General features: G+C 40.1%; 2 protein-coding genes across 9 annotated transcripts in view; one reads left to right on the top strand and one right to left on the bottom strand.

The window, feature by feature from the left end:
* The window catches only part of LOC309616833 (zinc finger protein 480-like), a 129,177-nt gene that overhangs the window by 38,954 nt on the left and 62,275 nt on the right, over positions 1-27,948 (top strand). For 3 of the 7 annotated variants that reach the window (XR_014237605.1, XR_014237607.1, XR_014237609.1), the window contains exon 2: positions 16,263-27,948. Coding sequence is in view for 1 of the 7 variants with exons in the window: in XM_082368008.1 (XP_082224134.1) it covers positions 16,263-16,389 (127 nt within the window). In the remaining 6 variants the exon portion in view is untranslated. Of the gene's footprint in view, positions 1-11,768; positions 11,859-16,262 lie in introns of all 7 variants that reach the window. The other 4 variants (XR_014237606.1, XR_014237608.1, XR_014237610.1 and 1 more) reach the window with 3 other exon arrangements.
* Positions 1-27,948, bottom strand: part of LOC309616847 (zinc finger protein 525-like) — a 202,158-nt gene that overhangs the window by 132,579 nt on the left and 41,631 nt on the right. The window lies entirely within an intron of this gene.

The raw sequence follows: 27,948 nt of genomic DNA, 5'->3' as shown, positions 1-27,948 counted from the left end.
GCATGCGTCACGGTGCGGCCAAAAATATATATATATTTTTTTTTTTGTTTAAATTATGCAGATGAGGATGGGAATTGCAAAGCTGCTGTCTACAAGGCTTGTGCATTTTGTAATTACTTGTATGTGAAGATAACATTTGCCCACCATGTTCAGCCAGGGGGCAGTGACTTGATTCACTCAGCTGTGAGTCACCCCCTTCCCTTTTCCTGACTTGGAGCAGAGGAGGAGGGAGAGGACACCTGGGGCAAGAAATGATTGAATCTGTCACTACATGGTGCCTTTGTAAAGGAACGATTGGAAGTGTTGGGTTTTTTTGTGATGGATTTACTTTTCCTTTATCATTTCTTTACATAGCTTGGAATAAATTTTAGTATGTACAATTTGAACTTTCCTGTAAATAATTGTTAACTTCTGGAATAAGCTTTGGTGGCCTTCTGTAATCAACTCGTGTACTACTTTTCTAAATATTATATATTCTCAATTTTTTAAAACTCTGACACCAGAATTTTTAGATTTAAAAATAATTCACTGGCTTCCCTGGTGTCGCAGTTGTTGAGAATCCGCCTGCCAATGCAGGGGACATGGGTTCGATCCCCTGTCTGGGAAGAGCCCATGTGCTGCGGAGCAACTAAGCCCTGTGCGCTACAACTACTGAGCCTGCGCTCTAGAGCCCGCGTGCTGCAACTACTGAAGCCCGCGCGCCTAGAGCCCGTGCTCCGCAACAAGAGAAGCCACCGCAATGAGAAGCCCGCGCACCGCAAGGAAGAGTAGCTCCCACTCACCGCAGCTAGAGAAAGCCCGCGCGCAGCAACAAAGACCCAACACAGCCAAAAATGAATAAATAAAAATAAATAAATTTTTAAAAAGAATTTCACAAGCTATTTCTTTTAAAAATGTTTCAGGTTTATTCGAGACCTGCCTGCTTTCTCCTCATTAAGTTATATATTGGAAATGTTCTTTGGTAACTAGTAAATAATTTGACTGTTTTGATAAGGACTTGGAAAGATGTCAGTGATCTTTTCTATTAACAGTTAAAACTTAGTTTAACCAGTTAGCTTAATAATAATACATTGCCTTCCCTTTTATGTGATCTGTGAAAATCGTGAGCTGTGAGGTGACATGAAGATGTTTCCCTCAGGTCCCTCTTGATTGTCACTGCGGTTGATGAAGGATGGGCTGGATTGACTTGGAATCTTCCAACAGAGCCCCTCTGTTCATGATGAAGAAGTTTGCTCAGAGCTTATTTCTAAGTTGACTCCTTGCTATGTTTTCCACAGCTTATGTTTTTGCAATTCTGTATTTTTAAAGTATTTTACTGTGATTTTTCTGGAAAAGAAGAATTAAATGCTTGGTATCAGTGTGATCAGACCTTGAAAGAAGCTTCCTTTGCTCAGGAACATGAAAGATGGTCCCAGTGTTTTTTTTTTTTTTCTTTTTTTAATTTTATTTATTTATTTTTGGCTGTGTTGGGTCTTCGTTTCTGTGCGAGGGGTTTCTGTAGTTGCAGAGAGTGGGAGCCACTCTTCATTGCGGTGCGCGGGCCTCTCACTCTTCATCGCGGTGCGCGGACCTCTCACTCTTCATCTCACTCTTCATCGCGGTGCGCGGGCCTCTCACCATCGCGGCCTCTCTCGTTGCGGAGCACAGGCTCCAGACGCGCAGGCTCAGTAGTTGTGGCGCACGGGCCCAGTTGCTCCGCGGCATGTGGGATCCTCCCAGACCAGGGCTTGAACCGTGTCCCCTGCATTGGCAGGCAGATTCTCAACCACTGCACCACCAGGGAAGCCCGGTCCCAGTGTTTTAAATGGGACAGGCGTAAGCAGAAATTCTCAGTCTGATAATCCCAACATCCCTGGCATATCTGATTCTAATGTTTCCTCTGCCTCTTCCAACTGTAATTGCTGCCTTTGATGTGCCTTGTAATTCTTCTCGTGATAGACATGATGCACTGGGTAAAAGCAGTTGCTGTAAATAGGCCTTTAGTAATGTGATGGTGGGGTGTGGGGGGATGGGAAGCGTTCAGAGTTCTATGAGTGGGTCTCAGTCTTTTAGTGAGCCTATACCTCTGCGCTGTGAACTGCATATGTAATTCTCATTCTCCCTTCCTTTTGTGGGACAGCATGATTAGTATGGTCGGCATTTGGGTGTTTCCCTCCCAGCAAGTCAGTTAGGTTCAAAACCCCAGCAGGTAAGGCTAAGGTTAAATAGTCTCACCTGTGGGCGGGCCTTTTTAAAAGGAACAGCATGCTCACGTGTATTTCGAAATAGTTCCTTTTTCTGTGTCCCCGCTGGAAGCTCCAGTCTTTGTCTCCAGTATTTACTGTGAGAACTGGGTTGAGCTCCTGCAGGTGAAACCCACAGTTGCATGGAGGGGCCCACCTATGACTGGGTCCCTTGGAGTTTTTACATCTTGGACTTGTCTGCTCTGAGCCTCCAGCAATTTGTTAATTACAGTTCAGGTTTTTTTTCTTTGTTTACTCTGGGACCGGTTCTGGTGGAGTTTCAACTCATGAGTTTCCACTCCGGTAAGTTGTGATTCTTTTTGTCTGCCTCTCTGCCTCCAATTTTCGGTTCAACTGAAAACTGTTGTTGGCTCTGTGACTTTACTTTTCTTAAAGTTGTTGATTTTTTGGTTTGTTCAGCCTTGTGGTTAGAACAGAGTTGCAACTTTCAATCTCCTTTCAAGCAGATTCAAGACACATGGGAAAATTTTAATTTTTTTTTTTAAAGTTTTTTTTTTTTAAGGAATTCCTTTATTTTTATTATTTATTTATTTATTTTTGGCTGTGTTGGGTCTTCGTTTCTGTGCGAGGGCTTTCTCCAGTTGCGGCAAGCGGGGGCCACTCTTCATCGCGGTGCGCGGGCCTCTCACTATCGCGGCCTCTCTTGTTGCGGAGCACAGGCTCCAGACGCGCAGGCTCAGTAGTTGTGGCTCACGGGCCTAGTTGCTCCGCGGCATGTGGGATCTTCCCGGACCAGGGCTCGAACCCGTGTCCCCTGCATTAGCAGGCAGATTCCCAACCACTGCACCACCAGGGAAGCCCTTAATTTTTTTATATATCTAGGACGTTTAATAGATTACTTTGTATTTTGTCTTTAGTATGGGATATTTAGTATTTCAAAAGGTAAAGATGATAATGTAGTTTATCCTTGTTATAAAGGACTGAGGTTTCTCCATTAAAAATTTATATGTGCTTTCATATAAATTTTTCAGCCTATGTGAATTATATGCTCTATTTAAAATATTTTAAATAATACTTCATTTTACCATACTTAAGATTTTGTTCATTAAATATTTTCATGGACCTATTCTGAGCAGAAACTGTTACTAGTGCTGGTTAAAATACAGTCTGAAGACAAATTGGCATGTCTTCATAGAGTTTCCAGGGAGTTTTTTATTTAAATAATTTATTTTTTTATTTGTAAAATTTCCATTTTGTCCTTCTTATAAAATTCTGTATTTCTTTAAAATTTCTACCTTTTTGATTTATTTCAAGTATGTTTCTTTGCCACATAGAGCATAGTTTTATAATAGGTGCTTTTAAAATCTTTATCTGATAATTTTATCATCTGAGCCATCCCAGAATCAATGTCTCTTAGTTGCCTTTTCCCTTGAGAATGACTCCTATTTTCCTCAGTTTTGGTATGTTAAGTGTTGTTTTATTATTATTATTTTCATGCTTGTTGTGAGTTGTGTAGACTCTGGGTTTTGTTATAATCCTCTGAAGAATATTGATGGTTTGTTTCTGTAGGAGATCGAGTTTACTTTGTTCAGACTGCCAGTTGTGTTTAACCTTTTGTTGCAGTGGCTCAAGTCTTAGTTGTTTTCTCAAAACCTTGGTTATGCTGATTTTGGCCTGTCTCATTTGAACCTGTGAGGTTCAGGGGTTAGGCTGAGGTTAGGCTGAGATTTTGCAAGTGGTTCAAATGTCAGCTGAGTGCTCAAAATTTTTGCTATGCTGATTTGGGTTTGTGCAAAGCACGTGTGGTTCACATGTTAGGCTGGGAGTTTTATGGGCTTCTACACAGAAACGCTGGTGCCTCTTTTCAAGCTTCCTCTCCTCTAGGATTTTCTTCCCATACTCTGGTCTAACTGCTTTTGTTCCATTGTTCCCTGGCCAGAAATATCCAAATTTTCTGTCAGAACTTTAGCTGCACGTGCTACATTCTGCTGTGCAAGTGGTGTCTACCCTTGGTGCAGAACCATGCGACTGGTTGCTTCCCCAACTTTTGGCTCATTCCCGTCACCTCTCTGCTCTTGTTTACCTCCCAGAGCCCGCAAGTAGTGTTTGTTTTCTTTTGTAATGTATCCAAATTTATTATTGTAATTAGTGAGAGGGATGGGTGCCAGGGGCTTTGATCTCATAGGCAGTATTTTATTAAATACATATTTCCCTTGACAGTGAGACATTAAAGGAGTTGCCACCCACATTTTGAATAGTAGTATGTTTGTAGCATTTCTGAAGGTGTGTCTGATGAGTCCCTGAATGGTATAGGCTTCTGAACCAGTCAGTATTGGATTCAGCTCTAAACTGAACCCACATGGTAATTAATTGGCACCAATTAGGTAAGTGTGCTTTATGGCTGCCCAGCTGCTTGGCAAGAAAATAAGGTTGGGAAATCAACTTTCATCTTTGCTATTTAAAATCACCCATATCCATTATTTTTGAATTTGAGCATCTGCTATCTCTTCTGAAAATTGAACAGACACATCTGTCTTGGTAAGCTGGTATATTTAAACAACAAAAAGATTTCTGATAAAGTAAACATTTAAAAACAAGTCCTGTTGCTGCTACAGCTCTATCAGGTACTCACATGCAACTCACTTTTAAACTGGAAAATAATTTCACTCAAATTATACCACTTTTATGCTTTAGTAGCTTATTGCTAAGAGGGGACGAAAGATAATAGTTATCTATTAGTTGAGTGCTTAATCTTTATGTGGTAACTGCCACAGTCAAATCCAAATTAATGATTAGATTTCCAAAGAAAGTGTTTTTATTTTCTTGCTGATGGCAGTCAGTCTGGCATCCTGTATATGGACCCTGTTGTTAAACATTTTGAGCCAGGAAAATATTTTAAAACACACAGCAGTAGAACTTACTATTGATTGAATTATTCATATATAGTCCCAAGATGAAGATGGGGAGAAAATCATGGCATCAATAAATACAGGATACAATTGCATTTTAGTAATCCTCTGAAGATCATTCTGCAAGTCTGTAATAATTTTCTTATTAATTCTCTCTTTATTTGTATGTTATATCCCTTGTGTTGGGTAAGTGGGTGTGTAATTGATTTCAATTTAATGTTATAACACCACATTGACTTCTCTATTTTTCTCATTCTGAGAACTTTATTTTTGTTATAGTTTCTTGAAGCTTATGGTCTGAAATTGAATACATTGTGTATAAAAGTTTTTATAATTGTTAGAATAAAAATGGCATTTGCCATTTTATAAATTACCTAGAATATAATGATGAAATAGAGAAATTGTCTTTTTTCTATGAAAATGACACTATTTTCATAAAAGAAACTTCAAAAATAGATTTAATAGTTACATGTAAAAGCAAATTGAGAGTAAGATGTTTCTAACTTTTGACTTTTTGATGAATTCTTTTCTTCCAAAAATATCGCTGTTGATTATTTCATAAAGAAAATAAATAGTATTAAGAGGAAAGTATTTTCATGTAGAAAAATAACTAGGTCTCTAGGCTCCTGTATGAGGTTGCTAGGGCTGCTGTAACAAAGTTCCACAAACTGAGTCTCTTAAACAGAAATTTATTGCATTACAGTTGAGGAGACGAGAAATCAGAGATCAGGGTGTCAGCCTGGCTGGTCCCTTCTGAGATCTGTGCGGGACACTCTGTTACTTGCCTTTCTCCTAGCTTCTGGTGGTTTCCTGATGATCATTGTCATTCCTTGGCATAGATATTTTTCTGCCTAAGAAAAATCTTCATCTTCACATAGCATTTTCCCTGTGTGTGTCTCTGTGTCCAAATGTCCTTTTCTTATAAGGATACCAGTCATATTGGATTAGCATACTCACTAATGACCTCATTTAAACTTAATCATCTCTATGAAGACCTGTCTTCAATAAGGTCACATTCTGAGATACTAGGAGTTTGGACTCCAACATATCTTTTATGAGGAGAAACAGTTCAACCCATAATAGCATCCAAAATCAGGAAATGATTGGAGCTGGAGATTTATTTATTAATCATTCCCTTGCTTTTGCATGTTTGTGTAATTTCCAAGAATATAACAACCCACTTCTGTTTGTTTCTTTCTATTCAGTTCCTACCTGTTTTAGGGAGAAGAAATACACTGATGAAAATTTAATAAAGCAAATTATTTAATTCTGTAAGGGCTTATTTCAGTATAACAATAACTCATTCATTTTCTCTTTCATTCAAATAAATATTTTTGAGTACTCTGGGAAAACAGACTTTCATTTCATTAGGAAGAATTCAAAGGGTTCTGCCCTCTTGTGGGTTGAGTGTCTCTGGACTTGTGCAAATTAAGAAGTTGTTGTCTAAGCATTAAAAAAAAAAAAGCAAGCTGGAATTTTCTGATTGTTGCACTTCTCCAAGAAAATGTTCCCTTTCATTATTGGGATTAAATAAATGGGACAGGTGATAAGGACAAACTGTGCCCACTGGCCCTTCAGGTGACCGTTTCAGAATTCAGTTCCACGTGGTCTGTTCTCTAAACTCAGACCTTCTCAGAAATGTCTCCCCTCTAGGCCTCAAGGAGATGAGATGGGATGACAGACTAGACCAGAAATTCTCAGTCTGAGCAACCCTGACCCCTGAAAGAATTGGCCAAATTGGGTGTGTGTCCGTGTGTGGCAGTTCTTGGAAAGAGTGTGCAGTTGTAATTAGAATTTTTTAAATGGGTCCCAGGCCTCCCAGAATGAAAAACAGAAGGGTTAGGATGGAGGCAGGAAGCTAGGCTCCGAGTCAGAGAGCCCGTAGTCAGTCTTCCTTCTCTGCATTAAGTGTAAACCTAAAGGGAGTTTATGTCGGTCCTGGCACTCAGACTTCCAATGGCCTCCATTTATCTTCAGGACAAAATCCCGACTCCTCACTGTGGCTGCTCAGCCCTGTGTCATCCTCAGGGCCCTGCCAGGGTCTCCAGCCTCATCCTGGGCGCTGACCCTGTTCTCACAGTTCACTCTGCCCCCAGTCACATTTCTCCTTTTCTCTGTTTCCAAACACCAGCACCTTTTCTGTGTCAGATCTCATTTCTTGTTCTTACCTTTGGCCTTTAAGTCACCATGGCTCAGGCCCCTTGTCCTCCTTCAGGTCTAGGCTCAGAGAGGTCTCCCCGTCCCCTCCTGACAATCTCTGTCACGTTACCCAGGTTTTATTGCCTCTGTATCAATTGCCATCAACAGAAATGCCCTTCTCCATTGATTATTTTGAGTCTTTCCTGTTTTCCCTCCGTTGAAGTGCACACAGCGTTCCTCTTTTTCCCAGGATGACGGCAGTACATGACGTTGAGAATGTGTTTAGATGCTAGGACTGTGGGTTGGGCTGAGTAATCCTCAGAGAAAACCAAGGGACTTGAACAAGTGATGATGATGGTTTGCATATTTGTTCTGGAAATTTGAACTTTAAAAAAAAATTATTTTCCATTATGGTTTATCATAGGATATTGAGTATAGTTCCCTGTGCTATACAGTAGGACCTTATTGTTTATCCATTCTGTATATAAAAGCTTACATCTGCTTACCCCACCCTCCCAGTCCATCCCTCCCCTAATCCCCTCCCCCTTGGCAACCGCAAGTCTGTTCTGTATGTCCATGAGTCTGTTTCTGTTTTTGTAGATAGGTTCATTTGTGTCATGTTTTAGATTCCACATATAAGTGATATCATATGATATTTATCTTTGTCTTTCTGATTTACTTCACTTTGTATGATAATCTCTAGTTGCATCCATGTTGCTGCAGATGGCATTATTGTGTTCTTTTTTATGGCTGTGTAATATTCCATTTGTGTGTGTGTGTATGTGTATATCTATCTATATATCTCCCATCTTCTTTATCCATTCATCTGTCGGTGGACATTTAGGTTGTTTCCATGTCTTGGCTATAGTGAATAGTGCTGCTATGAACATAGGGGTGCATGTATCTTTTTGAATTATAGTTTTGTCTGGATATATGCCCAGGGGTGGGATTGCTGGATCGTGTGGTAATTCTATTTGGAAATTTCAACTTTAATTGATCCTTACCCGCTGTGGCTGCTTAATTACTCAAAATAAGAACAAAACGATTTAGAGAACCCTAGTAAGCACTTTAGACTGGTACCCGCAGGCAGTGTGCTGAGATGTCCCCACGTGTAGTCCGCTGTGTCATTGATCCACTATAGTTCTCAGGTCTTTCAGGCTCTAAACATCCAGGGCCAGTCGCCACCTTGACAAGAGGTTTTTGCCTTCCAGCAGTTCATCTGTTTGGAGTCAAGGATACTGATTTCACTGTGTTAAAGGTAGGCAGAAAGTCAGGAATATAAGAGGGTGTGAAGGAGGCCCCTCGTAAAGAGCTAGGGTATCTTGCAATTAGCTGTGCGTGGGGAGATCAGGACACAGTGAGACCTGAGGACCCTCTCTCGGTGACTTCCTCCCTGAACTCAGTAGCCTTTGTAACTGGACTCTATATCGTCCCCAGTTGCTGGCAAGTTTTCCCAGGAGGGCCAACTTCTTGATCTTCATACAGAATACCTAGCATCCTTTGGGTGGCAGCATTCCTACTGTGATGTCTGTGCTCAGAAGCCTCTGTGCCTTTTAGCCCTATTTGCTCAGTCATGCCCGGAGGAGAGGCAGTAAAATGGGGAAAAGTGGAGGGGTCTGCAGGAGGGATATGGCAGCAAGTGTGGTCAAACAGAAGAGCCCAATGAACGCTGTGTGCTCCTGTTCCTTGTGGGATCAGTGGGTGTGTGCAATGTTGGGAAGGCATGTCTCAGTTCTGGCTGGAGCATCTGCAAGTGGGTTTATGGGTGGTTGTGGGCTGCATGGAATGGTTTGGGGTGCCCTAGTGTCAACTCAGGTTGCCTGGGACACACGTGCTGAAACGGATTTGCATGTACTAGTTTTAATTGGGTAGGCCCTGATCACACCTGAGGAGGAATGTAAGGAGTGGAATTAGGCAGAGGGAAGTAATATCATGCAATGATGGTAGAACCAAGGCCTGAGCTGAGCCCACAGGGAGCTGTGGGTGCAGGAGGACGGGTGCCTTAGTCCCGAGGGGCTGGATCTAGAGGGTGCCCCCCAGCATCCACTCCACATGCTGACTTTTGTTGGGTTTTTTGGGGGGCAAGCATCATCATCATTGCAACCCATGGAGTAATATAGGGAAAGTCTCAGAAATCATTTTCTGGGTTACTTTTGGTATTTTTGAGTATTTTGGGTTGCAAGTGAAGAAAGTTTTAGATGCACTTTGAAAGATACAAAAGAGAAGTTGGAGTGTTTCCGTGGAAGATGTATGTTCTCATTGGGGCATGTGCATCATTGGAGACATCTTACTTTTATTATTAGATTTGGAGATGACATTGTTTGGGCTAGGGGCACTGTGAATTAAAATATAGTGTCTTGGGACTTCCCTGGTTCCAAGGCACAGTGGTTAAGAATCCACCTGCCAGTGCAGGGGACACGGGTTCGAGCCCTGGTCCGGGAAGATCCCACGTGCTGCGGAGCAACTAAGCCCGTGCGCCACAACTACTGAGCCTGAGTGCCACAACTACTGAAGCCCGCTCGCCTAGAGCCTGTGCTCCACAGCAAGAGAAGCCACCGCAGTGAGAAGCCCATGCATCGCAGTGAAGAGTGGCCCCCGCTTGCCGCAACTAGAGAAAGCCCGCGGGCAGCAACGAAGACCCAACACAGCTAAAAATAAATAAATAAATAAATTAATTAAATAATGCTTTATATTAAAATAAAGTGTCTTGGGTCTAGAGGGTCTTTAGGTGTCTTCGTATGCATTACTCCAGCATGAATGCATGAGTTATTAGAGGTTGGAATGTCTTCTGGTATTTTATAGCAGGATAGGAGGGGGATATTATGGGGTATATGGAGAGTGTGTTGGACCTCATGAGAATTTGTAAGTTTGAGTCCAGAAGGTTAATTGTGAGTACTAAGCTTCAAATGGCAGAAGATTTTCGTTAGGGAGGTCTTGTTATGTATGGGTCTGTGGGCACAACTTACCAGGAGACAAAGTCCTGTGATGTAGGGAAAGATTTTTCCAAGAATCGGAGGGCAGGAACACCACAGGGATCTGCAGGCCAGAGGCTCGTCCTTCGGAAGCTGCATGAGACTTTCCTGTTGCCAGGCCAGTGCTGGCTACTCTATTATCCTCTCCCTTTCTGTCCCCAAACATGCAGACACACACGCACGCACACACGCACAATACAGAGAACAGGGAACCCTTGTGCACTGATGGTGGGAATGTGAATGGTGCGACTATTATGGAAAACAATGTGGAGTTTCCTCAATAAATTAAAAAAAGAACAGGCACACAATCTATCAAAAACTATTCTGGCGAGATAGCTAATGAAACAAAATCGATATTTTGAGGGTAATGTCTGCACTCCAATGAGCATTACTGCATCATTCGCCATAGCCAAGATGTAGAAAGAACCAAAATGTTTGTTGACAAAAGAATGGATAAGGAAAATGTGTGTGTGTGTGTGTGTGTGTGTGTGTGTGTATACACACACAATGAAATGTTATTCAGCCATAAAAATGAGGGATTTTGCCATTTATTACAAAATAAATGAACCTAGAGAACATGCTAGGTGAAATAAGCCTCACAGAGAAAGACAGATATTATATGTGGAAACTAGAAATGTCAAACTCATAGAAACAATAGAAAGGTTGTTGCCAGGAGCTGGGTGGTGGGGAAAATGGGGAGATGTTGGTCGGAGGGTACGAACTTGTAGGTATAAAATGAATAAGTTCTGGGGATCTAATACACATCATGCTGACTATAGTTATCCATGCTGTGTTTCTGTATACTTGAAATTTGCTGAGGGAGTATCACTTATGTGTTCTCACTACTCAGACACAAAATGGTAACTGCGAGTTGATGGAAGTGTAAATTACTTGATTGTGATAATTATTTCACAGTGTATACATCTGTCAAATAATCACGTTGTACACCTTATATGTGCACCATTTTTATTCATCAGTTATACCTCGATTAAGCTGGAAAAGGAAAAGAAGGTGTGCTGGGCTTTCCTCTTGAGTGGTGCTCAACCCAGTCTTCCCATTAGATCAGTGAGGCATTTTGCATATACATGTTTTGTGCCCCCTGACCAAAGATTCCCCCTTAAATAGCTGCGGTGAGGCCCAACCTCAATAATATATAACTTGCCCCAGATGACTCTAATCTGTATCCCTCACTGAGCATCGTGACTCTGAGTCCCCCCGTTCCTGAGGGCTGAGGTCTGGGCTGAGGCTGAGGGGCTCTGCTCTGCGTGGGATGGATCAGGGCTGGTCTGTGACCTGCAGGGGGTCGTCGGGTCCAGCTGAGGTGCCCGCTGCAGCTGTGTACGTGAGGGCCTCACCAGGAGGGGAGCCTGATCTGAAGGAAAGGGTGGGGAAACTCCTGTGTTGGTCTCTGTGTGGGAGTTTACTGTCCTGAGCCCCTCCTGGGACAGTGGGCAGCAGGGGACTGTCTGTTCCACATGCTGAGGTCTTCCCTGTGTGTGTGGTGGTGACTCAGGAAGGGCGTGTGTTGATTCCAAGCGTTAAACAGCATCTTTCCAACTTTCAAGATAGACCCCTAAAGACTCATATTGTCTAAGGAAGGAGCCTGGAAGAGGAGGGAGAGGAAAGAAAAGGAGTCAGAAATGGCTCTTTCTCAGGTAAAGTCATATTGTCCGTTGATTTTTCTGTCTGTCCTTCCTGAAATGCCCTTCTTTGGACTCGCTGATCTTGTCTGACTCTGAAGTATCCCACCTGACACCTGTACCGTCACAGTCACCCAGGTCCTTCCCTCAGGGCCTGTCATCTCCACTTAGATCCCGTCTCCCCACGACCCAGTGACCTGGAACTTGTGAGGAGTCTCCACTGGGCAGGGCTTCACACCCATGGATTAGAGACGTGGTGTCAGTGCTACTGGGCAGCAGGGATTGCTTAGGGCCCCATCAGGATGCACTGTCTGCTCTCTGTAAACCGGGATAAAGAAGCTGCACATGGAAGTGATGGTATTAATATGCACAATACCTGGTAAGTGCTAGAAAAGAGACCAATAAGGAGAAATTTGCTCTTTTTCTAATGCAGTTGAAGTTAAATGAGTGAGTCACTGACTTCAAAATCTTAATGACTGATAATGGAATGGAAAGTTCAGAAACATTAGTGATAGAGGGTGTTTTATTCCATCACTGATTTTAGAAATTCTCTAAATCACTTGCATCACCTCTGTTCTTTAGAGGTTTTCTTTTCACTGTGTTGATTGCCTCCTCTGACACAAAGAAGTTTCTGCGTTTGATGCAGGTAAGGTTCCAGCTTCATTCTTTTGCTGGTAGATACCTGGTTTCCCAGCACCATTTGTTAGACTGTCCTTTCCCCTTATTGTAGTCTTGGTACCCTTGTCAGTACATTTTAAGGGACTTTCCTGGTGGCACAGTGGTTAAGAATCTGCCTGCCAATACAGGGGACACAGGTTCGAGCCCTGGTCCAGGAAGATCCCACATGGAGCAGAGCAACTAAGCCTGTGCGCCACAACTAATGAGCCTGCGCTCTAGAGCCCGCGAGCCACAACTACTGAGCCTGTGTGCCACAACTACTGAGCCCGTGTGCCTAGAGCCTGTGCTCCACAACAAGGGAAGCCACCACAATGAGAAGCCCACACACTGCAACAAAGAGTAGCCCCTGCTTCCCACACCTAGAGAAAGCCCACACACAGCAACAAAGACCCAATGCAGCCATAAATAAATAAATAAATAAATTATATATATATATATATATATATATATATATATATATATATATATATATACACACACACACATTTAAATATACTTTACATATATTCCAAGAATTATTTCTGAGTTAATCTGTTCCATTGGTTTAAGTATCTGTGTTTATGCCAATACCACACCATCCTTTTTTTTTTCGGTCAAGCCTCGCTGCTTGTAGGATCTTAGTTCCGCGACCAGGAATTGAACCCAGGCCCTCGGCAGTGAGAGCGAGGAGTCCTAACCACTGAACCACCGGGGAATTCCCAGGACCACACCATTCTTGATTCCTTTGTTTGTACTATGTTTTGAAATCTAAAAAAGGGTGGTCTCCATCTTCTTTTTCAAGAATATTTTGGCTATTTGGGGTCCCTTGAGATTCCCTATCAGTTTTACCATGTTTTCTTCTATCTTTGCAAAAATTGCCATTGGAACTTTGATAGGGATTCCATTGAATCTGTAAAACATTTAGGATTTTCTGGGCATTTTAAGTCTTCCAATCCATGAGTATAGGATGTCTTTCTATTTATTTGTATCATCTTAGATTTCTTTTAGCAACATTTATAGTAGTTTTCAGTGTGCAAGTCTTTCACCTCCTTGGCTAATCTGTTCCTAAGTATTTAATTCTTTTTGATGCTATAGAAATAGGATTGTTTTCTAATTTTCATTTGACTTTGTGCATTGTGTATAGAAATATAACTGATTTTTGCATGTTGATATCATCCTGCAACTTTTCTAAAATTGTTTTTTGATGTAGCAGTTTTCTTGTGGAATCTTTACAGTTTTACAGTTTTATAAACCTCATTATCTACTAAAAAGATAATTTTACTTTTTTGATTTTTTTTTTTTTTTTTTTTTTTTTTTGTCCAATTACTCTGGCTAAGGCTCTCAGTACTTTTTTGGACAGTAGTGCAGAAAGTGTGCATCCTTGACTTCCTCCTGATCTGAGAGGGAAAGCTTTCACTCTTCCACCATTGAGCATGATGTTAACCGTGTTCTTTTCATATACGGCATTTCTTATGTTGAGATACTGTTCCTAGTTTGTTGAGGTTTTTATCCTGAAAGGTTGTTGAATTTTGTCAAATGCTTTTTTCTGCAATTGAGATGATCATGGGTTGATTTATTCTGTTAATGTGGTGCATTGCATTAATTGATTTTTGTATGTTGAATCATCCTTGCCTTATAAATTCCACTTGTTCATGATGTAGAATAGTTTTAATTTGCTGTGAATTTGGTTTGCTGGTATTTTGTTAATGATATTTTTATCGGTATTCATCGGGGATATTAGTTTGTAGTTTTCCTTCCTTCTTGTGTTTTTCTCTGAGTTTGGTATCAGAATCATGCCAGCTCCATAGAACAAGTTTGCCAGTGTTCCCTCTTCAACTCTTCAGAAGATTTTTATTAGGATATGAGGTAATTCTTCCGTAAATATTTGGTAAAATTCTGCAGTTAAGCCATCTGGTCCTAGGTTTTTCTTTGAAGTTTTTGATTACTGCCTGAATCTCTTCAGTTATATTTCTGTTCAGACTTTTTCTTAGTGATTAGGGCTTAGTAGGTTATATGTTTCTAAGAATTTTCCTCTATCTTCTATATTATGTAATTTTTTGGCCTATTATTGTATATCATACTCGCTTATAATCCTGTAAAAAATTTCTGTGACATCAGTTGCAATCTCTCCCCTTTTATATCTGTTTTTAGTTATTTGAATCTTGTTTTTTTCATAGCATAGCTAAGAGTTTGTAAATTTAATTTTGTCAAAACACTGACTCTTGGTTTGTTAGTTTATATATTATATTTCTATTTTCTATTTCATTTATCTGTGGTCTCATCTTTCTGATTTACCTCTTCTTCTAAATTTGGGTTTAGTTTTTTTCTTCTTTTTCTGTTTCCTTTAGGTGTAAAAACAGATTTCTGATTCGAGATCTTTTCTATATTATAAGCACTTTTCAGTGTAGCTTTCACTGTATCTTATAAATTTTGGTATGTTTTATTTTTATTTTCTTCCAGATATTTTAAAAATTCCTATGTGATTTCTTCTTTGGCCCATTGGTTTTTGGCTTTTTTTCCCACATTTTTGGTGGTTTTTTCCCCCCCCCGTCTGCTTGTTTCTATTTTCATTTAATTGTGGTTAGATACTTTTATGACCTCAGTCTTCTTAAATTTAAGATTTATTTTATGCCCCAACATGTGGTCTGTTATGGAGAATGTTCCATGGATAGTTGGGAAGAATGTCTTTTCTGCTGTTGTTGGGTGGTTGTGACATGTACATGTCTGTTACGTCCAGTCAGTCTATAGGGTTATTGACGTTCTCTGTTTCCTTATTGATCTTCTGTATGGTTCCATCCATAAATAAAACTGGGGTCTTATAATGTCATACTATTACTGTGCTGCTGTCCATTTCTCTCTTCATTTGTTAATTTTTACTTCATATTTTTGGGAGCTCTAATGTTAGATGTGCGTGTGTGTGTGTGTGTATAATTGTTGAATCTTCTTATTGAATCGACCATTTTTAATTATATAATATCCTTTGTCCCTTGTGTGTCAGTTTTTGTTTTTAGTTAGTCTGATATTATGTAGCCACCTCTACTCTGTAGGACAGACTATCTTCTTCCATCCTTTTAGCCTATACATGTCCTTAGATTTGTGAATTTTAACAGTTCCAATTCTTTGACACTCTTTAGCTTCCATTCCAGATCCCAGCCACCTGAGTTCATATGCTTGCTGTGTCATTTCTTATCTGTTGACCTGAGTCGAGTTTCTCAGAGTGTCTCTGACAGTTTTCTCCTCTCTACCATGGGAACACATCTTTTTCTAATGAGCTATTCTGTTGATAACAAGTTAATACATGTAACATTTAGAGTACTGCTTATCATATAGGAAGTATTCAGACCCTTTTAGTCATTGTGGTTGTTATTGATCATAATTTAAGATTCTGACCTTTCTTTAAATCCACTCTGGACTTTGTCATCTCTGAAAACACCACTCATAATGTAGCTCATCTAGATATTGAATATCTCAGTGTGTAGAACATAATATCTATATAGACACTCTGGTGTTCAGTTTTATTTGTGTGTATTTCATGTATTATCGACAAACATGAAAAATCCACATTGTTTGGAAGATATCATACTCTCTTATATAAAACATAAGACGTTAAAAATTAGAGACACATAATTTGCTCCAAATACCTTTACATAGCTTTGCCATTTACATATTTCAACCAGATTGATTGTTACACCTGTCTCTCCTTCTCACATTGTGTAAAAATAAGGACTCATGGCCCCTTGGTGAAATGTGTTTTCATTTCAGGCACCGTTGACCTTCAAGGATGTGGCCGTAGGATTCACTCAGGAGGAGTGGGAATGCCTGGACCCTGCTCAGAGGGCCTTGTACAGGGACGTGATGCTGGAGACCTGCAGGAACCTGCTCTCCCTGGGTGAGGATAACTTCCCTCCCTCTAGAAGTTGGGATCTGCTCTTGGATATCTTTGCATTTTTCCTGTGTGCCTCTTGGGAGGCCCTGTTTTGCTTGGCTGATCTGAAATCCCTGTTGACTCAGACATGAAATGCTTCAGGATGTGCAGTGTCAGGAGTTTAAACTGTCCTTTTCTTCAGGTGATCTGCCCATTTCATGATACGTCAGGGGTTGTTCCAGAGCTTGAGTATTTATAAAGCCCAATGGGAAACTTTTAAAATACCCAATTTCCTGTGTTTTCTACCCCTGTGCTTTAGATTCAGTAGTTCTAGGAAGAGAGCTAGGCGTCTGCATATTATGCTGTTCCCTCTGCATTCAAAAGGAGGCGGTGGATGAATTTGTGAAATGTTTTTGCAGAACCACCTGTAATGTCCTCACTACCCAGCTGAACAAAGAGCTGGGATTCTGGAAGAGCCACAGCACTTCACATTTCTTCTAATAAGCAGGAATTTCTCTTTCTGATCTGAATATTATCTCCATCTTGAAGCAAGAGAATGAGCCCTGGACTGTCAAGAGTGACATGAAAGTATCAGGAAACCTAATGAGTGGGAAAGTAGCAGAAGTGTGAACCCAGGTCAGATGTCAGAAGGGCAGAGGTGACGCCACACCCTTAATAGTGTCGGGGAAACACTCCCATTGTTGGGAGAGAAGTTTATTTTTTGTGAGCTCTCAGAGGAAATTTTTCTCTGCAACTTATCACTCTGTGCTTCAACGTGTGAAATTTACCCCTTCACCTCCCAGTGGTGCTGTAGCTCCAACAAAGATAAAGTCAGTCTTTATCTTGATCCACAACACTTTGTTATATGCCTTCTGTGAACTCGGTCTTTCTTGACTTTAAGAAGCATGAGGTGGGCTGTTTTAAAGGGGTCTCTTGCCCCCTCATCTCTCCTTCTGGTCTTGATTACACTGGATGCTCAGTTCTTAGTCCATAGAGATAAGAGATGATGCCTCCAGAGTCCAACCCTTGAACCTATGTCAGTTTAATCCCCATTTGATGTTCTGAAAAGATGTAATCAACAGATAGTAACAGATGGTAAACACTGGCTGTTCTTTAATTCCATCTGGCACCTCATAACCTACATGGAGCTGTCTGAAGCCCTGTCTGCTATTTCCCAGCCATTTCTTCCATTCTGCTTTTGCCACGTACTTCAGTGATGCGAGTGGCGGCCAGGTTGACTGAACCTTACATAATTGTTACTTAGGAAAACTGTAAGGACCATGGACAGAGAGGCCCTCTCTGATCCCCAGTCCTGCAAGAGGAGCATATGTGAACCTTTTCAGGCTCTTAGCTTGGTGTCTGCAGGTAGAGAACATGGTCCCATCTCAAGATCCTATCATATCTGAACCCCATATCTTATATTTTTTTCTCTCTTGGAGTGCTCTTCCTAGTTGGGTAATGTAGACACTTCGTGATTCCATACGTTCTTTAAGTTCGCTTGATTTGACTCTGAAACTTGCTTCTGAAATAGATATTCCTAGGGTCTGAAATTTTATCCAGTTTTTTTTTTACTGTGATAATCCACTTTTAGTTAGTGGACAACTTCTGGTGGACTCTGTGGAGTGGGTTTACTTGGTAACAGAAAGTTTTTATGGAGAATACTTTCCCTCATGTGTTGCAATATTCTCCAGCTGCATACAAAATCACCACTTGAAGCTGCTTACTGGAGTGGACAGCATGTTCTACAATGTGAGATAGAAAGTATCATGAGAGCCTGACTGATACGTCTTTCCAGGTTTTTATTCTGGTTGAGGAGTGTCACAGAAGCCTGTCTCAAGGGCACTGTGACAATCTTGCTTACATATACCAATGATCATCCTTTATGAACCTCAGTAAATGGTATAGGAATTTCTCCTACGAATACATTGTCCAGGTTCTCGTCCTCATATCTGTGAGGCTGTTGACTAAACTGTTGTTCACACTACATATTTTGTCACCTGTGTGTGCCTTTATTCATTCTACCTCAACACCTGATTTTGAAGCATGTCAATAAAAGAGCTTATGAATTGGTGTGACACCTTCAATGATAAGCTATAGTTCGTTTTGTTTAAGGCACTGCTACTTTTGTTTTGTACATTTCTGTGCATTATGTATGGTCTTGATTTTTGTTTAGTCATCAGGTCTGTATTTTTTATGATATTAGTGTTGAGGATTGAATTGGGGAAAGACCCCCTGCCGTGGTGGAACTGGTGATCAGACCCTTTTAGAGGTCTTTATGTATTCTCAATTTTTACCTATACTCTTATATCATTTGCAAATATTTTCTTCCATTTCATAGTGTCTTTTCACTTGATTGAGTGTGCTTTGATGCACAACAGTTTAGGATTTTGATGTAGTCCAGATTATGTTTTTACTTTGTGGCCTGTGCTTTTGGTGTTATATCCAGTTAATCATTGCTGAATCTAGTGTCAACAAGTTTTTCCCTATATTTACTTCTAGGACTTTTATACGTTCAGGTCTTTTTTTTTTTTTTTTTTTTAATTTATTTTTATTTTTTGGCTGTGTTGGGTCTTCATTTCTGTGCGAGGGCTTTCTCTAGTTGTGGCAAGTGGGGGCCACTCTTCATCGCGGTGCGCGGGCCTCTCACTGTCGCGGCCTCTCTTGTTGCAGAGCACAGGCTCCAGACACGCAGGCTCAGTAGTTGTGGCTCACGGGCCTAGTTGCTCCGCGGCATGTGGGATCTTCCCAGACCAGGGCTCGAACCCGTGTCCCCTGCATTGGCAGGCGGATTCTTAACCACTGCGCCACCAGGGAAGCCCTGTTCAGGTCTTATGTTTAGGTCTTTGATCCATTTTCCATTAATTTTTGTATATTGTGTAAGATAATGGTCCTACTACATTCTTTGCATGTGGATATTTAGTTTCCTCAACATCTTTTTTTTTTAGTTCACTCTACAAATTGTTTGCTTGTTTACTTTATTGAATTATACTTGATTTACAATATTTTGTTGGTTTCAGGCGTACAGCAAAGTGACTCAGTTTTATATCTATATATATACAGATACATACATATACACACACACACTTTTTCAGGTTATTTTCCATTATAGGTTATTATGAGATATTGAATATACTTCCCTGTGCTATATGGTAAATCTTTGTTTTTTATCTATTTTATACATAGTAGTATATGTATGTTTTTTATCTATTTTATACATAGTAGTATATATATGTTGAACCATCCTTGTGTATCTGTTAATCCCATACTCCTAATTTATCCCTCCCCCTCTTTCCTCTTTGGTATCCATAAGTTTGTTTTCTATATCTGTGAGTCTGTTTCTGTTTTGTAAATAAGTTCATTTGTATCATTTTTTAGATCCACATATAAGTAATATCATATAACGTTTGTCTTTGTCTGACTTCATTTAGTATGATAATCCCTGGATCCATCCATGTTTCTGCAAATGGCAATATTTCATTCTGTTTTATGGCTGAGTAATATTCCACTCTATCCATTCATCTGTCAGTGGACATGTACGTTGCTTCCATGTCTTGGCTATTGTAAATATCGCTGCTATGAACATTGGCATGCATGTATCCTTTTTGAATTAGAGTTTTCATCTTTTCCAGATATATTCCCAGGAGTGGGATTTCAGGATCATGTGGTAACTCTATTTTTAGTTTTTTAAGGAACCTCCATACTGTTTTCCATAGTGGCTGCATTAACTTACATTCCCACCAACAGTGTAGGAGGGTTCCCTTTTCTCCACACCCTCTCCAGCATTTGTTACTTGTAGACTTTTTAATGATGGTCATTCTGACCAGTGTGAGGTGGTACCTCATTGTAGTTGTGATTTGCATTTCTCTAGTCATTAGTGATTCTGAGCATCTTTTCATGTGCCTATTGGCCACTTGTATGTCTTTAGAGAAATGTCTATTTAGGTCTTCCACCCAACTTTTGACTGGATCGGTTTTTTTTTTTTTTTTGTATATTGAATTCTATGAGCTGTTTGTATATTTTGGAAATTAAGCCCTTGTCAGTCACATTGTTCGCAAGTATTTCTCCCAGTCTATAGGTTGTCTTTTCATTTTTTTGATGGTTTCCTTTGCTATGCAAAACTTATACGTTTGATTAGGTTCCATTTGTTTATTTTTGCTTTCATTTCTTTTGCCTTGGGAGACTGATCTAAGAAAATATTGCTACGATTTATGTCAGAATGTTTTTTTTTTATTATTTTATTTATTTGGCTGCCTTGGGTCTTAGTTGCGGAACACGGGCTCTTCATTGAGGTGCACTAGCTCTTTGTCGTGGCGTGTGGGCTTCTCTCTCTAGTTGTGGCGCACAGGCTCCAGAGCGTGCGAGCTCAGTAGTTGCGTCGTGTGGGCTTAGCTGCCCCGCGGCATTTGGGATCTTAGTTCCCTGACCAGGGATCGAACCCACGTCCCCTGCGTTGGAAGGCAGATTCTTAACCACTGGACTACCAGGGAAGCCCCTGTCAGAATGTTTTGCCTGTGTTTACTTTCAGGAGTTCTATGATATCATGTCTTATATAAGTCTTTAAGTCATTCTGAGTTTATGTGTATGGTGTGAGGGAATTTTCTAACTTCATTGATTTACATGCAGCTGTCCAAGTTTCCCAACACCACTTGCTAAAGAGATTGTCTTTTCTCCATTGTATATTCTTGCTGCCTTTGTCGTGGGTTTGTCAAAAATGGCTTTTATTATGTTGAGATATATTTTCTCTATACCCACTTTGGTGAGAGTTTTTATCATGAATGGATGTTGAATTTTATCAAATGCTTTTTCTGCATCTATTGAGATGATCATGTGGTTTTTTCTTTTGTTGATGTGGTGTATCACGTTGATTGATTTGTGAATGTTGAACCATCCTTGTGACCCTGGAATGAATCCAACTTGATCATGGTATATGATCCTTTTTATGTGTTGTTGGATTCAGTTTGCTAATATTTTTTGAGGATTTTTGCATGTATATTCATCAAAGATATTGACCTGTAATTTTCTTTTTCGGTATTGTCTTTCTCTGGTTTTTGGTATCAGGGCGATGTTGGCTTCATAGAATGACTTTGGGAATGTGCCCTCCTCTTAAGTCTTTCGGAAGAATTTGAGAAGGGTAGGTATAAGTTCTTTGTATGTTTGGTAGAATTCCCCAATGAAGCCATCTGGTCCCAGACTTTTGTTTGCAGGGAGTTTTTTTTTTTTTAATTACAGATTCTATTTCATTTCTAGTGATCAGTCTGTTCAAATTATCTGTTTCTTCTTGATTCAATTTTGGGAGGCTGTATGTTTCTAGAAATTTGTACATTTTTCCTAGGTTGTCGATTTTGTTGGCATATAACTCCATGGTATTGTCTTATGATTTTTTGTATTTCTGTGGTATCAGGTGTTATTTCTCTTTCATTTCTTATTTTGTTTGTTTGGGTCCTCTTTTGTTATTGGTGAGGCTGGTCAGAAGTTTGTCAATTTTTATCTATTCAAAAAACCAGCAATTGTTTTAATTTTTTTCTATTCTTTTTTATCACTATGTTTTATTTCCTCTCTGATCTTTATTATTTTCTTCCTTCTGCTGACTTTAGGTGTTGTTCTTCTTTTTCTGATTCTTCTAGGTGATAGTTTAGGTTGTTTGAGATTTTTCTTCTTTTTTGAAGAAGGCCTCTATCACTATGAAATTCCCTTAGGATTGTTTTTGCTTCATTCCATAGATATTTCTTTTATGGTTATGTTTTCATTGTCATTTGTCTCAACATATTTTTTGACTTCCTCTTTGCTTTCATCGTTGACGCATTGGTTTTTTAGTAGCCTGTTGTTTAGTCTGCATGTAATCGTTTTCTTCCTATTTCTCTTTCTGTGATTTCTAGTTTCATGCTGTTGTGGTCAGAAAAGGCGCTTGAAATAATTTCTATCCGTTTTAGTTTGTTGAGATTTACTTTTTGTCCTTGTATGTGGTGTATCGTAGAGAATATTCCATCTGTGCTTGAAAAGAATGTGTATTCTGGGTTTTTTGGATGTAATATCCTGTTGCTATCAATTAAGCCTAACTGTTCTATTGTGTCATTTAGGATCTCTGTTGCCTTATTGCTTTTCTGTCTGGAAGATCTGTCCATTAATATTAGTGGGGTATTAAAGCATCTTATTATTATTGTATTCCCTTCAATTCCTCCCTTTATGTCTGTTAGTATTTGTTTTATGTATTTAGATGCTCTTATATTGGGTGCGTATACGTTAATAAGTGTAATGTCCTCTTCTTGTAGTGATCCTTTTATCATGGTATAGTGTCCTTCTTTGTCTTTTTTTATGGCCTTTGTTTTAAAGTTTACTTTGTCTGATATGAGTATTGCTACCCCCACTTTCCTGTCATTTCCATTTGTGTGAAATATCTTTTTCCATCCCCTCACTTTCAATCTGTATGTGTTATTTGCTCTAAAGTGAGTCTCTTGTAGGCAGCATATTGTAGGTTCTTGTTTTATTTTGTGATCTGCCACTATGTGTCTTTTGACTGGAGCATTTAGTCCATTGACCTTTGAAGTAATTACTGATAAGTATGTACTTACTGCCATTTTAAACCTTGTTTTCCAGTTAATTTTGTATTTCTTCTGTGTTCCTTTTTTGTTTTTACTTTTGTGGTTTGATAGTTTTCTTTTGCATTATGCTTGAGTTCCTTTCTTTTGGGTTTTTGTGACTCTATTGTATGTTTTTGATTTGTGGTTACCCTGGTTTTCAAGTATGTTAACCCTCACATTTTGTGATTTTGATGTCCTATTTTACATCTTCATGTTTATCCTTTTGCTGTTCGTTGTAGTTATAATTGCTTTCATAAAATTTTTTGATTGTTTTTTAATCTATGAATTGGCTCATTTATGTGATTTTCAATCCTTTTATATATTTGCCTTTTGTATTGTGATTTTTCCCTTTCCTATAGATTCTTGGTTTTCTATTTAGAGAAGATCTTTTCAATATTTCTTTTAGGGTGGGTTTAGGATTGCTGTATTTTTTTAGTTTTTGCTTGTCTGAAAAATTCTTTACCTCTTCTTCTATTCTAAATGATAATCTTGCTGGGTAGAGTATTCTAGGTTGCAGGTTTGTCCTTTTCAGGACTTTGAATATATTTTGCCACTACCTTCTGGTCTGCAAGAGTTTCTGTAGAGAAGTCAGCTGATAGCCTTATGGGGGTTCCCTTGTAACTGACTTTGTTTTTCTCTTGATGCCTTTAGAATCCTCTCTTTAACTTTTGCCATTTTAATATGTCTTGGTGTAGGTCTCTCAGCTCTTCTCACTGTGTGATTTCTGTTACTCTGTCTTCCAGATCACTTATTTGTTCTTCTGCCTTATTTAGTCTCCTTATTCATTACCTTTAGTTCGGTTTTTATCTTGGCAATTGAGTTTTCTAGTTTTGTTTGGCTCCTCTTTATGTTTTCTAGTTCCTTGCTACAGTGATCTGCATTTCTATTTGATAGTCCTTCTTAATACCTTCAGCATTTTTATTACCTCCTTTGTGAACTTGGGGCTTACAGACTGAAGAGGTCTGTTTAATTTTTTGTTGTTTCAGGAGATTTATCTTGTTTTTCTAATTGGAAGTATTCCTCTGCTTTTTCATTTTATTTATATTTCTCTGTGAATTTAGGAGCAACAGTTATCTACTGTTGAAGGGCTGCTTTTATGCGGGAGCATCCCTGAATAGACTGTGTGTGTGAGTCCAAAATTTTTGGTGCAAGGGCTATTTTGCTATGGACGCTTGCCACATCTTTCGTCAGGGTGTGCTGGCCACTGTCCTCTTGATAGGTGGCACGTTTGTTGTTGTGGTGACCAGAGCCTGCAGTGGATGTTTGGCAGGGCCTCTTCTTTGCTCGGTGGTTGTAACAGCCCTGTAGTTGGAGTACTGGTTGGGGTAGAAGCCCCCAGGTCCAATTCTAAGCTGTGACATGAGGCAGGCAGGACTGGATCACCCTGCTGGGAAAGGAGCTATGATGTATTCCTCCCCAGTAGCTCTCCACTGGGATGTGTGACTCTGTGACACCGCCTGCTACCCGGTGTGTGCGCCCCCAAAGTCCAGGTTGCTGGTGCTGCCCTCACACCCACCTCCACTGCAGGAGCACTGGTAATAGGCTCAGATTCAGCCCCAGCGCTCCGTGTGTGTGAGCCCACAAAGTCCGCTGTTGCTGGTGCCATTCCCCAACTCAACCCTGCTGCCAGAGCGCCAATAATCGGGTCAGACGCCCCTCCAGTGACACGTGTGCGCTCCCCAAACCTGCCACCTGTGCGCACTCACAAAGCCTGCGACGGCCAGAGCTATGCCCCTCTGAGCACCCTGACAGTGAGGCTGCTATAGCAGACCCACGCCCCTCCCTTTGTGCATTGATAGTGGGCTCCTATTGCAGACCTGCACTCTGTCCTGCACACAACCCCAGCCGTGGCCCAGACCACACTCCACAACCTTTGGGCCGTCTCTGCACAGCAAAACCGAATCCTCTCCCCGAGTATGTCGCCGAGGCCCGAGTTTCAGCACCCAGTTGCTGCGCACGCCGGGAGGCACACATCTTGGGCTGGGAGATGCAGCAGCATGGCAAGGACTGGCTGTGCTGCTCTCTCTCCCCTACCTGGCCACAGGCCAGCTCCTGCACTCTCCTCTCTAGCGTCGGAAGCTCCCCTCCCTGTCCTGGTGGACCTCTCAGCCAGTCGAGGAGTTTCCCGGGGTGTGGGAACCTTTCTTCCTTCAGAGCTCCCTCCCAGGGGTGCAGTTCCCATCCTGATTCCTTTCTTCCCCTTTTGTCCTAACCAGTTAAGTGGGGATCTTTCTTGCAGTTCTCGTTGTATGAGATCTTCTGCCAGCTTTAAGTATTCTGGGAGCATTGTTCCACGTGGAGATTATTTTTGATGTATTTGTGGGAGAAGATGCGCTCCACATCCTTCTACGCCACCATCTTGATCTCCTCTCAGCATAGTTCAGTAGACTGACCTTCCCCCATGGAGTGGTACTGACACCTTGGGGAACATCATTTGACCATATACACAAGAGTTCATTTCTGACATCTGTTCTGTTCCACGGGTCTCTCTGTCTTCATGCCAGTACTCTGCCACTTTGATTAGTTTAGCTTTGTGATAATTTTGAAATAATTGTGTGACCTCCAACTTTATTATTTTCAAACTTGTTTTTGCTATGAGGGTCTTTAGATTGCATATAAATCTTAGGATGGATTTATCTATTTCTTCAAGAAACGCTGTTGGGATTTTGCTAAGAATTGTGTTGAATCTATTGATCACTTTGGGTAGTATTGACATCTTGACAATACTGCCTACCGATCCATGAACTCGGGATATATTTGCAGTTATTGGTATCTTTTCTAATATTTTTCAGCAGTGTTTTTAGCTTATAGTGTAAAAACGTTTTCCTCCTTGGATAAGGTTATACCTACATATTTTTCTAATTTTTCTGAATTCATTCATTAGTTCCAGCAGGATTTTTTTTGTGTGGAATCTTCAGCTTTTTCTACACATTAGATCATGTAGGTTGTAAACAGAAAAAATTCTTCTTCCTTTTTCTATTTGGATACCTTCTATCTATATTTCTGCCTATGTGTCCTTGCTAGGACTTTCAGTAATGTTTTTAGAAATAGTGAAAGGAGGTATCCTTGTCTTGTGCCTGATCTTAGAGGAAAAGCTTTAAGTCATTCCCCATCAAGTGTGATGGTAGCTGTGGGCTGTTAATATATGGCCTTTATTATGTTGAGGTAGTATTTTTTTTATTTCTAGTTTACCGAGTGTTTTTATCATGAAATGCTTGTCAAATGCTTTTCAGTAGAAATGATCATGTAGTTTTCTTCCCATCATTCTGTTAATGTGCTGTTTTACATCAAAAGATTTTCATATGTTGAACCATCCTTATATTTCAAAAATATATCCCTGTTAGTCACAGCATATAACCCTTTTAATGTGCTGTTGGTTTCAGTTTACTATTATTTTATTGATGATTTTTGCATCATTATTCATTAGAGATTGTAGCCTCTGGTTTTCTTGTAGTGTCTTTGTCTGGCTTTGTTATTGGAGTAACTCTGGCCTCATAGAGGGAGTTTAGAACTGTTCCCTTTCCTTCAGTTGTTTTGAAGAGTGAAAGTAAGATTGGTCTTAATTGTTTTTAAATGTTGAGAAGAATTCTGCAGTGAAGCTATCTGGCTTTTCTTTGTTGTATGGTTTTCGATTAGTGATTTCAATCTCCTTAATAGGAATAGGTCTGTTCACATTTTTTTATTTATTCATGAGTCAGTCTTGAGAGGTTATATTTTCTAGGAGAGTATCCATTTCTTCTGGGTTATCCAACATTTAGGTATAGAATAGTTCTTAGTATTCTTAGAATTATTTTGATTTCTGTAGAATCATTTCTGATGTCCCCTCTTTCATTCCTGATTTCAGTAGTTTGAGTGTTCTCTTTGTGAGTAAATCTAGGTGTTTGTCAGTGTTTTCGTCCTTTTCAAACCACCATATTGTAGGGTTGTGGTTTTCTGTAGTTTTTATTGTTTCATTTATCTCTAATATACTTTTTTCTTCTACTTCTGTTAGCTTTTGTCTCTTTTGTTCTTCTATATATGTATATTCCACATATAAGTGAGATCATTCAGTATTACTTTTTATGTCTGACTTATTTTACTGAGCATATACTCTCAACGTCTGTCCATGTTGGTACAAATAACAGAATTTCCTTCTCTTCTGTGGCTGAATAATATTGCATTGTGTGTGTCTGCTAGATTTTTTTTAATCCATTCATCTCTTGGACACTTTAGGTTGTTTCTATGAGCTGGCTATAGTGAATACTGCTATAATGAATATGGGAGTGCAGGTATCTTTTTAAGACAGTGATTTTATTTTGTCCGATATATACCTAGCAGTGGAATTGCTGCATTATTTGATAGTTTTTTTTTTTCTTTAATATTTTGAGGAAATTATATACTGTTTTCCATAGTGGCTGCAACAGTTTTCATTCTTCCCAGCAGTGCACTGGTGATCCTTTTTCTTTCCCACATTCTGCTCAATACTTGTTATCGCTTGGCTTTTTGATGATAGCCCTTCTAAGGGGTGTGAGGTGATATCTCACTGTAGTTTTTTTTCTTTAATAAGTTTATTTATTCATTTATTTATTTATTTGACTGCATTGGGTCCTTGTTGCTGTGTGCGGGCTTTCTCTAGTTGTGGCGAGCGGGGGCCACTCCTCGTTGTGGTGCGCAGGCTTCTCGTTGCGGTGGCTTCTCCTGTTGCAGAGAACGGGCTCTAGGGCACGTGGGCTTCAGTAGTTGTGGCACATGGGCTAAAGGTCCTGGGAAGGTACTGGGGAAAAGTGCTTATTGCTCAAGGAAGGCATAGTTTGTAATAAATACTCTGTTGGGTGTTACTAGGTTAAGTGAAGAACAAAACACAAAATATTGGATATCCATTCTCAGGGGAAAAGACGGAGTCCAGAAAAGATCATTTCCCATTCCTGGCCGTATGGAATAGGGACCTGAGAACATCTGCTCAGCAAAACTGCACATTTGCTGTGGACCAAAGACCACTGGGTACCTCCTTTTTCTTCAATAAATG

Source organism: Balaenoptera borealis (genome assembly GCF_965194805.1).
Source record: "Balaenoptera borealis genome assembly, chromosome: 19".
NCBI classification, from domain to species: Eukaryota; Metazoa; Chordata; class Mammalia; order Artiodactyla; family Balaenopteridae; genus Balaenoptera; species Balaenoptera borealis.
Note: the sequence above shows the minus strand (reverse complement) of the source record. Positions and strands in the feature narration are given on the sequence as shown.